This window comes from Paramisgurnus dabryanus, chromosome 10 (genome assembly GCF_030506205.2).
Source record: "Paramisgurnus dabryanus chromosome 10, PD_genome_1.1, whole genome shotgun sequence".
NCBI classification, from domain to species: Eukaryota; Metazoa; Chordata; class Actinopteri; order Cypriniformes; family Cobitidae; genus Paramisgurnus; species Paramisgurnus dabryanus.
This window is the reverse complement of record NC_133346.1, coordinates 25,395,926-25,408,145: the sequence shown is the minus strand read 5'-3', so window position 1 is coordinate 25,408,145 and position 12,220 is coordinate 25,395,926. Positions and strand designations below refer to the sequence as shown.

Genomic DNA, 12,220 nt, shown 5'->3' with positions numbered 1-12,220 from the left:
GTTTCAGCAACCACACGGCGATCTGCGTCATGCATATCTTTGTGATGCACGAGTCAGGGCACCAGTGTAACGCTTCTCTTCCGACAGCACATAAATCACAGGCAGACACAGAGAACTGCGTTTCATGTGTTTACTGTAACAATTTGGAGACAAGAAGAAACATACATATATATATATATATATATATATATATATATATATATCCTCTCGCGTCAGTGGGAATTTACACTTATGCATCACCTCTCAGCATCGGATACATTTCTCTGCATTTCACAATCAAGTCACCTCACCCACTAATTACTTAATGTCGCCACAAGGGGATCCCAAACAATTAATAAATAAACAAAAACACAGCAATTTTGGTGAAAGTCATAACATTTATAGTTACATAATTTATAGTATACATATGAAGAGACATTATTCAGTATACATGACAACGTTACATTTTGTTTAATAAAAGCAAATATTTACACTAATTCCTTTAGTCTGGCGAAAGCTGTCAATATATGTTTTTACGTGCTGTACATAATTGCCCGGACCTCAGCTTGAAGGAGGGTTCATTAACTGGACCTTAAGCAATTTTAATTGAAGATCTCTGCTTAAAGGTCACGTTCTTCCTGATACCATTTTTTAAACCCTAGTTAGTGTGTAATGTTGCTATTATAGCATAAATAATACCAGTAAAATGATAAAGCTCAAAGTTCACTGCCTGGCGATATATTTTCTTCTTCAATATAATTCCTCTTTAAAAGCCTACAACGAACGGCCGGTTTGGACTACAGCCCTCTATTTCCTGCTTTAATGACGTCAGTAAAACAGTTTGTTGACTAAACTCCGCCCAAATGAATACGTCAGTCACCAGCTTTGGCTCAAACGGCTCTGCTAAGCTAAGCTGCTATCGAATCACAGCACATTAAACAAACTACACAATCAGAACATGTTACGTATTTCTGAAGGAGGGACTTCACATAACAAGGAAGACATCAGCCTGTTTTGAGGACAGTAAAAACAGCGCTAAACAGATTGTGTGAAAAATACAGCGTTTTTTAACACGTGAAACATGAACACATGTTTAGCTTAAAAAATCACAGACAGAACGGGAGCTTTAAGCTGATACTTGGCAGTGCGCCCACTTCTAGGAAGAGTAGCTACAGTATTAAACTGTCTCCATTTATATACAGTTTGTCTAACTGTCGACTGATGGATGTCTAAACATTTTGGGATTGTTTTAATCCCTTTTCAGCCTTATGAAGTGCAACAACAAAGCTTTAGAGAGCTCCTTCTTGCGAGGTGTGGTTCATAAGAGCTGATGCTTCTTAAGGACAATAAAATCTTAAAATGTCTTTTTCTCAATCAAAGTATCACTAAACCACTCTTTTGAACTCATTTTATTTCTGACCCAAATTAGCTTTCATTAAAATAATTAGTCTATGGGTTCACTTAGATTTTCCTCCAGCACTGTATGTTTAATGTGTTTTTTATTATTATTTTTTTCAAGACACTAGAATTATTTGTGTGTTGTTAGCTTATTCACATTGTGTTTGTCTATTGTTGTTACCTAGGTGAGGATCAGATCACATTTTATGGCAAATCACTGTAGAAAACCAGTTTATTCCTAGGGGTCTACATACTTTCTCTTGTCACTCACTGTACATGCTTTTAAAGAAAAGTTTAAAATGTAACAAACTGCTTTTGTTTTTCCTGTAACCATTTAGCCTCTACCTGAGAAGTTTGTTATGAAGGGAGTGGTGGACCGTTTTTCAGAGGAGTTTGTGGAGACCAGGAGAAAGGCACTGGACAAGTTCCTCAAACGTGTAGCAGACCATCCGGTCCTTTCTTTCAACGAACACTTCAATGCCTTTCTTTCAGCAAAGGTGCTTCAATATTCTTACACAAATACAGCTTTTAATGACAGTATATAAACATATATAAAGCTTTTAAAAGTATAACCTCAACATAACTCAAAAAAACAAAATTATTTGCCTGATTCCAAACTGCCCTGCAAAACTAAATTATGACAGTGACACATTAATAATAGTCACTGCAGAGTATTTGTGTAGTTATATGCAACAGGGTCATACAAGCTCACTGGTTTAAAGTTAAGATTTGGTTAATACATTTTCAGTTACAGTGGTGTGAAAAAATCAAAGATAACACAAGGTAACACAACATGCAGATTTAAATAAAGGTTTTTTATTATGAAGGGAAAACAAAATCCAAACACACATGGCCCTGTGTGAAACCCCCCCACCGTTAAACATAACTGAGTTCAGTTTCTCTAGCCACACCCAGGCCTGATTACTGCCACACGCGTTCACAATCAAGAAATCACTTAAATTGCACCTGTCTGATAAATTGTATTGCTGGGTCTAAAACCGCCTACTTCCATACGGCGAGGCGAGTAGTATGTCCGAATACATAGTATTCCAAAAACAGTATGCGAAAAGTACCCAGATGACCTACTACTTCCGGTTAGATTTTAAAGTGTGCATAAGACGGACACTTCACTATCCCATGATGCCCCTGGAGAGGAGTTATCAAACGAAGAAGAGGAAGCGTCGTCGGCGCATCGGAGATGACTATCAAAATAGCCAAGTTAAAAAAGTTTGTATTTAAACTCAAACAGCAAACAAAACTGGAGTTACCTAAAGTAAACTGTCTGTATATCTTGTAAGTCTTCTACACTTTATTTTAGTTTTCAAATCATGAAAACATGATGCATATTTATTGATTTTTTTTATTATTATTATGTTTAACTTCCAGTGGCAGCTGATTTGTATGGATATTTGAGGTATAAAAAGGTATTTAAATAGATATGAATATTTCCATAGTCTAATAGATAACTTTATACTCTATATTGGTTCAGTAAGAGGGGAAATCCTCTTCATACCCAGCTTATATAAAAAACAATAAACATTTTCTAGGAGGTGTTAATCTGTAGTTTTTTACAGTTAGGGTTTTTGCAATGTGTTGTCTTTTTAATTTTACTCTTTGGAGAAAGCAAAACTTTTATCCTGTGTTTTCCCAAAAAGGTGGTGTTTTAAATAAATTACTGCATCCACAACATCAACATCATTAAGGCATTGACTTGCCTTAAAATGTAATGGGGGGGAAACATGTTTAATCACTGTAGTGCTTAAATGATTTCTTATATGGTAGCAAAAACACTTTCTCAGATTATTCTGAAAATAAGAGGAGTGTTATTTAGAACCGACCCTGCTACAATGTGACTGAATAACAACAATTCTGCCAAGATGAGAGGGACAAAATGCCTCCACAGCGCTTTTACAGACTCCTTGCAAATGCTTGATTGCATTTGTTGGTGCTAAGGGTGGCCCAACCAGTACAGTTATTAGGTTTAGGGCGCAAGCACTTTTTTACACAGGGCTATGTATGTTTGGATTTTGTTTTTATAATAAACATAATAAAAACATTCACTTAAAACTGCATGTTTTGTTTACTCGTGTTATCTTTGATTAATATTTACATTTGTTTGATGATCTGAAACATTATCGTGTGAGAAACATGCAAAAAATCAGAAAGGGGTCAACACATTATCACACCACTGTATGTTTCATCTCTTGTTTTAGTCTAATTGGAAACATGAAGCCTGGAATCATAAATGTAGCTGTTACTGTTTCAGGGCTGTGTAGTTACTCAGTGCTTCTGGTGTTGTGTTGGAATGCAGATGTTGGAGAAATTACTTATCAAATCCTTAATAGCTGTTTATGACCTTTAAAAAAGAGATCCATATGTTTTGATTGCTGCTTGGGAATATCAATTGCCTTTGCATGTTTGCTATATTCAATAATATATATTCCGAAGATTTGCTGGAAACATACTCCTGGCCCGACGGGGTTTAAATGTATATACTTGTCTTTGAAGGATTTGAATAAGCGTCAAGGCCTTGCCCTGCTGACTAAAATGGGTGAATCTGTGAAATATGTGACTGGAGGTTATAAACTGAGGATGCGCCCGGTGGAGTTTGCAGCCATGAGCGAGTATCTGGACGTGTTCACGCAGAAGCTGGGCACCATTGATAGGATAGCACAGAGAATTATCAAGGAGCAGTCAGGTAAAATGATCACCTTATTTTGAATCCGAACTGGAAATACAAAGATACATTATAGTAATCAATGTGGACATAAATAAACTAACTTAAAAATGTGAGAAACAATAGCATCTTATTACCTGGATTTCACAGACAGGGTCACATCTTAAAAGTTTTAAGTGAAAAGGAATGGGAATTTGACCAGCTTTTGCCTAATTTTCTTCAGAGTACCTTATGGAACTGAGAGAATATGGTCCAGTGTACTCTTCCTGGGCGTCTTTTGAGGGGGAATTACATGAGCCTCTGGAAGGGGTTGCAGGGTGTGTTTCCAACTGCTCCAGTGCCCTTGATGAACTCACAGAGGACATGAGCGAAGAGTTTCTTCCTGTCCTTAGAGAATACGTTCTCTATATTGAGTCCATGAAGGTGAGCTGCTTTCAGCTGAGACTTCTTAATATTTATTTCCACATCTGAGTTCAAAGAGATTATTATTAATATAGATTGAATGGTAGAGTCTCCTTCATTTAAAAGCTGCTGGACAATACTGCATATTGTAGAGCAGTGCACTAGCAGCACAACAGTCATAGGTCTGACACTTATTAAAATAAAGTTTATATGTTTAATAAAAGGAAACCCCCAAAATAAAGCCATTAAAGTCTTCTGTTGTAAAATTTCAGTGTTCTCCGTAGTTTAGGGTTTCATGGTGATGGCATTGGGGATGTATAAATAGTAGAAATTTTGCGAAACGTGTAAGAGGCTTAACCTACTCAATGTTTACCGTAACCAAAAAAAAGACAATCATCTTAAAGTAAATTTTAGAAAATTTTATTGCAGTTTTACTGTTATGGCTTATAACAAAACATTTCTGGGCCATAACTGCCTCCGATTTCCCAATATGCACCCAATGTGCATTACTTTGTGGTGGCATTGCTTTATGTAGACATTGTGTTTTTTTTTTGCCCTTTCTCAACTTTTTTTTTTAATGGGTTCCTTTTTTTCCACCAACCTGGTTTCCCCATCTCTTTGTATTCTACAAATTTCTCACTTTTGTTCTACTACACACACAGATTTTAGGAAACATTCGTACAATCTGCACAGAAAATCACTCTCTCCCATCCAGATATTCAGCCATTTTCTGAAAGATTAACATTTCTGGAAGATTTTTTTATAAATCTGTTTTTTTTTTGGGGGGGGGTTGTTTTGTCATTGATCCAAACACTTTCTAAACACTGACATCTTCTATTTTCTATGACAGAATGTTCTTAAAAAAAGAGATCAGGTCCAGGCTGAATACGAAACAAAGCTAGAGGCTGTCGTGTTCAGAGAGGACAAAAAAACGCCAGTAAGTTACTTTCATCACCAGCAGTCATATGAAGCAAATTGAATTACACTCCATTCCAATGGCTGGTAGCAACAACAATGATCAGTCATAACAAATTTATTCAAATGATTTGATGTTGATGAATCTTTGTGGTATCGTTATGAACATTTTTGACAAATATTCATTACTACATCTCTAATTTTCTGTTTGATGTTTATAATAGAAGTTGTAAAATTGCCTATTATTCTACTTTGGTGGCCAAGCGCTCCTCACCAGTCAAGCAGCATTTGTCTTTTGGCTCAGCGATTGATTGGCTACTTGTGACGCCACGCAGACTGATTGGCATGTTATATTACAGCATCGAGAGAGCTTTTCGAGAGTAGATGAGTCATTATGTTATCAAATCAATCTCGCGTTAGTGTGATGTCACACGCAATAGGTCTGCATGGCACCCAATTGGGTCAAACAAGGCTTATGTCAAAATGATTAACGGTACGTTCACACAGGGTGTAAGCGTTAACGCTTCCCATTCACTTTTAATGGGTGATGTCATGCGTTGCCGAACTGAATTGTGGATCAGTAGGCGCGGCGTCCCTGCCGTTGCTCACGTCAGAAGTTGAACATTTCTCAACTTTTCAAGCGGCAATGTGTGTGTGTCAGCCAATCAGATCGCCTAATGCAAATAACCTAGGAACAGCCATTCAATTACATTTATGGAAGACCAGAGCATGTGTTGCGGCCACTGTGATTGGCTGTTGGCCATGCTTTAGACAAATGGTTTTTTGGTTTTAGTCACATTTTAGTCACTTATAAATTGATAGTTTTAGTCGACGAAAACACAAAAAGGTTTTAGTCAAGTTTTAGTCGATGAAAACGCAAAAAGGTTTTAGTCAAGTTTAAGTCAATGTTAGTAAAAAAAGTAGTCTTTAACAAATTAATTTAGGTTAAAAAGATTGGTGTATTTAATTCTATTAAAATGTGCATTAAGGTTGTCCCTGAGGGCTTGCCGTTGTTTTAGTCATTGTGCCTTCTGTGCATGTCATAACAAAAAAGTTGAGCCTGATATACCCTCATGTTGAGTTTGTGTGTTACGCTGAGACCTCGCTTATAAAGTTGAGAAACGGGTGCCTTGCCTTGTTATTTAAATACACCACAAAAAGTATTGGAAATGGGCTTAGGTTTGACAAGTAGAAACATGTAAAACCTTAAGCTTACCATGAACAAGCCCAATGTCTAGGAAAATTGAATGTATATGATATGTTAACAGCGTGACTTGTATTACAAATGAATACACTTTTGTGTCAATTCTTTAACTTAAAACACACACAATGACAATTTAATGGTTGTCATTTTTCAGCATATTATCGGTGATATTAACAAATGTGTGCAATCAGTCAAAATGACAGAATGTCACATTTTATTAACATTATGCTTTTCGAACCAAGAACAACAACCTTATATCCTGACTTATGTGTTTTGTCACAACATGCAAGACTCAGACTAAAGGGCAATTTATAGTCGTGCGTAGGTACGGCTTAGGCTATCCGTAGCCTGTGCGTAGCTCTGCGTAGCCTGACGCGCACCTCACAAAATTTCTAACAGCGCGTCGGCTCTACGCGGACCGCAAGCTCTGTGATTGGTCCACCAGAACCCCTCCCGTCAGGTAAAAAAACTGCGTCATAGGCAAAGTGTCCGCGCAATAGATTTGTCAGACCGCGCACATTTTTCAGACCGCACATAAACATTGATGCATTTGCTGTTGTAAAAGAATTAAGAGAGAGAGAAGGCGAGTGTTCTAGAAGGAGAAGAAACTTTCAACCAATCGCTGATCTTGCTACGGTGACAGACACTTTTATGAGCCAATGGTAGCAGCGCATTCAGTTCACACAGTGACGCTGCCAGCACGCACGAGCACAGAGTGAGAGCGAGCCAGATGAGCAGCTGCACGGGTCGATCTCAAGAAACTAAAATATTTATTAAGAGGAAAAAGTTCAAATTCAAAACAGTGATTTAAAAAAAATTATTGGATTCCTGAAGTGATGCGATAACTTGGAAAAGCTGTCGCTAGAGTGAGGAGAGAGCAAAATAGAGAATTAGAACGGAGGCAGATTCAGAATCACAGAGCATCAAAACACTGCGAATGAACTTCTTCTTTTAAATAAGAAGTTAAAATGTATGCTTTGGTGAGTTATATTCTAAATATTAACTTGACATTGTGGCATAAGTGTTGCAAATTTGGCAGCAAACTATGAGTTTTATTAGTTTGTTTACATTGGCCGTTGGTATATAACGAACGAGCTGAAGCTATTTACATTTGAAAGTTAACAGTCAAGTAACGTAAATGTGATTAAAAAATAAAATTTTAAGTGTCAATATGTTCAATAAGTGTTGAAACCCTGAGTTAGGTTTTTATTTGAAATGTTTACATGATGCTTATTGATAAATCTGTTGAACTGAAGATTAATTACTGTTCTGCCTTGTGTTTTTACAAGGCTGGGTTTTTTTGTGAGAATTTCGAACATCTGTAAAGTTCTCCTGCTCCATCTTGGACACGCGAGACAATTAAGTGAAGGTGTATACAAAAAGGCGAGCCAACCAGAGCTGTGCTTTGAATTCATCAGAACTGGTAGGAGGATATTTTTCCTTTTTGTTTCGGACAACTACTAGGACGTGAATTCGCTGAAACTTCATTTTCCGTATTTTCTTGGATTTTCTTTAAAGGACACTGACTTTGAACTGAACTATTTGAACTATATAAAGGAACAAACGGTCCTTTGAACCGAATCAATTGATTCATGAATTCAACCCAACAGAGTCATTTAAGTGAATCATGAATTTGGATTACAAACAAAATGAAACAGTGTTACACTTTTACAAGTATTTTATTTATTTATTTATTTGCACTGTAGTATATGAGAACTGATTTTCAGCTTGAGGTGAACGGTTCAATCTGCTAAACCCAGGTACCTGGTAAATTCAAAGAGAGTGTTAATTACATGTATTGGGATTTATACACAGGCCCACATTGAACATTATGCGTGTGTATACACTAAACCCCGTTACACGCTACACTGTCATCTTTTTGAATCTCCTATGGTTAACGCAGGCTCGTGTTCATTTTCGGCAGGTCGTGTGGTTGCGAATTCCTCACAGTACTGAAATGTGTGCTCAGAAAAAAAATTATTTGCTCAGTGCTGAAAAAAATTAGAGGGAACATTGGTCATAGGTATTTCCGTTTGAGACGGTGAAAACAAAGATGAGCCAAGGTGAGGAGTGATTTAACTCAAACTGCAACATAAGTCGCTGTTTATTTACTTCCATCATTGCTGGTCTTCTCAAATTATACACAACAAGTTGCTATTTCTTCTTCGTTTGTGGGTTAACTTGCTTAGCTGCTGCTTCTGTGACGACTTCTGCTGCTACTGTGGTTACACGCGTGATTACTGCCAACCAGCGGTTTCGCGTGTGTTTGCACGTCGACGCGGACGGCGACGCACAAGTATAAATGAAAACCGACGCGGAACCTACGCCGTCGCTGCTACGTCGTAGGACCTACGCACGACTATAAATCGCCCTTAAGAAGCAATGGATCAAACTGATACTAGACATTCTCTGCTTTTTATGTGTGAACAATTAGAGCATCAGGACACAGTTAATCACTTAATACTTATAATAGTGGTATAATTATAATAGTGTATGTATATAGTATGTATGGTAGTATGATAATAGTAGTGGTATAATAATAGCACATAATAGTGGTTCAATGGGTCACAAAACTCACTGTTTAGATCATATTTTTTCCAGTCACAGATTATTTTATTTTTCAGATCAGAAAAACATCAGGGACAAACATTTTCTTTCGTGGGCCACATTTGGCCGTGGGCCGCCAATTGAGAAACCCTGCTTTAAGGAATAGTTTAATTAACCCCCTTATTTTCTCACCTTAATGCCATACTAAGTGTTTGACTTCCTTTACTCTGAATGATATCTTTGTCCAACAGGTACCCACTGATGTGGAGAAATGTCAGGATCGTGTGGAGTGCTTCAACGCTGACCTGAAGGCTGACTGGGACCGCTGGCAGAGCAACAAACGGCAGGACTTCAGACAGCTGCTGACGGGCATGGCCGACAAAAACATTCAATACTACGAGAAGGTAAGGACCAGAGCTAAACATCAAGCGGAAAAATAGAATTGTATACTGAAACTTGAGTCCTGACCTTTATTCATGATGCTGGTTTAAAATATACATTGGTATTTATTATGCAAATTTAAAAAACGGATAATGGTGACCAAAGTGCTGTACAGTGAGATATATGATTACAACAAGAAGTAATTATTTGTTTCATTGTATAAAAATGTGACGAACCTGCTTTGTACAGAAAGATCTTTGATTGTTCTGTGTTGATCTATGATGACTGTTTTTCTGAAATAGCTCAGTTATGGTTTGAAGAACTTGAATGGGAATTTCTATCAGATTTTAGTTTCGGTTGTTAGGCCAAATTCTGACACAGCCCTGCAGACATTGCAAACACTGCTGCTAAGTTAAAAAATCCAAGCAAGCTGAAGGCAGGGTTCCCGCGGGGTCTTAAAAAGTCTAAAATTCAGAATGTTAAATTTAAGGCCTTAAAAAGTCTTAAAAACACCCAGATTTTGAGCCTAGGTCTTAAATTTATTTTACGCAAGTCTTTCTTACCTCCATTCATTCCCGAAAAGCTTTGTCCGCAGAAAATATAATAGTAATTTAAAACGCTGAAGAACTAACTTAATCAGCAGCAGAAGCAGAAAGTGTATGATGGGTGCGTATCTAAAAAGAAATGTTACGCACTTTGTTATAATCCACGCAAATCGTGCCATAAGCTATATTTCAGGTGTTGTGATCTGACTGTATAATACTGTGGAGTTTGGCGAGAAACAACCCTTAAATTTACTTTTTTATAAGCAAAAATCTTTTTCGGGGTAATTTGACCAACTAGCCCGTGGCTTACCTGAGCATTTGCCAGGTTCTGAAACATAGAGGACACAGAAGCGGAAAAAAATCATCAACACTGCTTTATTGAAAATCAACTTAAACAGTCGGGCCGTCGAGTCACGAGTCACCAACAGCGTGTCAACTTTAGCGTTAAACAGTTTTATATTTTAGACTTTAATATTGCTCTCTGCTGCAATGCACTCGAACCTAATGCGCTTCCCCTTCAGCTCTCCACAAACAGCAGCGATTGGTGGACGGAAAGCAAGAAAGTACCGTAATAAAATATATTTTTCCAAAAAGCATAATTGTCTTCTTTCAGGTACAATTCAAACTTTTTTGATAGCGCAAATGCTTCAGGAGTTAGCGGTAGAATCAGATACCTGTAGCCTCTGGAGCTCGCATGGGCAGGCTGCTGCATACGTTCATCAAGCCTGGTTTATTTAACTGAGCATTACATTCGCAAGTCATAAGCATATTAGAACAATTTACAATTAACTAAGAATAATAATTAATATTTTAAAGTTAATTTCAATGTTAATATTCTGAAATAAGCCAGTCTTTTTGACGTATGCAGCCTAGAAATGTGACCCTTCGGAGGGTACAGCCTTCGGATTGAGAAACAGTTAATGGATAACGTTAGCAACACATAACAAACCACGAACAGATTTTTAATGGTAAATTTCGTTTTCTTAATGCAGTTTCATCCGTTATTGTGTGTAATTAGAAAGGCTTTTAAACGTGATGACGGTATATAATGCATATTTATGCATAAAACGTATGGGTGGAGTGTTTTTGGCTCTGTGATTCTGCTGGTTTATTCAATTAAATGCAATAAATTAATTTATTAATAACTTTTAGGGATTAATCATAATTGAAAGTGATCTTTTGTTCTTAATATATTTATAAATCAAACAGGCATAAGATACACAGCACACAGTCAGTTGTACATTATGAACATCAAACAGGCTAAGAATAATAATTATGAATTAAAACATTATAAAATGAAACATTATGGGGTGGTTTACCGGACAGGGATTAGTTTAAGACAGGACTAGGCCATATTTTAATGAAGTATAACTAGTTATAACAAACATGCCTTACTAAACACATTACTTGTGTGCATTTTTATGTATTTTAAGATATGTCAGTGCAAGTTGTTTTCAGTAGTCTAATCCCTGTCTGGGAACCCCCCCTATAAGCTTACATACTACACAGTGTGATGCATTTTAAAGCTTTAAAGTTGTATGAGGCAGTGTAAAACTGGGCACAAACCAGCAGCTGACCATACTAAGAGATCTCATTTTAGTGGATTTTATTTGTCAAAAAACATTGTTGATAGAATTTAAAAAAAATACTACTTAAAGATATTTGTGTGATATATATTGTAAATTAATGCATTTCTTGACTATTAATTAAGAAAAATCACAGCTCTTTGCCTTTAACTCAATGTATTTCAATGGCTCACTATGAGCTTCCAGGAACTAACTGAAGTCTCCATGAATCACGTGACGGCCGAGCTTTTTGGGATTCCATTGCCAGAAGTCTCTTCCTAAAGGGCTGTGGGTAGAATAGGGTTAAGCATAATGTATTTTCATGTATTTTAATTATCTGTTTTAATACTGTGTTTATTTTATATTTTTCTATAAATGAATCAATAAAAATAGAACGTTTTGAGAATTTCTGAGATAATTCAAATGCCTCTAGTAATGTGTCGTGTTGGTCTTAAATTTTACTCATAATGGTCTTAAAAGGTCTTAAAAAGGTCTTAAATTTAACTTGCTGGAACCTGCAAGAACCCTGTGAAGGTCATGTGATGGGTTAAATGGATAGTTCGGCCAAAAATGATATTAAACCCATGATTTACTCACCCCAAGCCAT

General features: G+C 36.8%; 1 protein-coding gene and 1 long non-coding RNA gene across 2 annotated transcripts in view; both read left to right on the top strand.

The window, feature by feature from the left end:
- Positions 1 to 12,220, top strand: part of snx30 (sorting nexin family member 30) — a 31,089-nt gene that overhangs the window by 17,594 nt on the left and 1,275 nt on the right. The window contains exons 4-8 of the mRNA XM_065240595.1: positions 1,716 to 1,874; positions 3,886 to 4,075; positions 4,278 to 4,477; positions 5,307 to 5,393; positions 9,374 to 9,526. Coding sequence (XP_065096667.1) covers positions 1,716 to 1,874; positions 3,886 to 4,075; positions 4,278 to 4,477; positions 5,307 to 5,393; positions 9,374 to 9,526 — 789 coding nt within the window. The remainder of the gene's footprint in view (positions 1 to 1,715; positions 1,875 to 3,885; positions 4,076 to 4,277; positions 4,478 to 5,306; positions 5,394 to 9,373; positions 9,527 to 12,220) is intronic.
- Positions 5,404 to 7,959, top strand: LOC135718281 (uncharacterized). The gene is made up of 2 exons (XR_010520714.1): positions 5,404 to 7,555; positions 7,865 to 7,959. It is a non-coding gene; the product is annotated as an uncharacterized lncRNA (long non-coding RNA).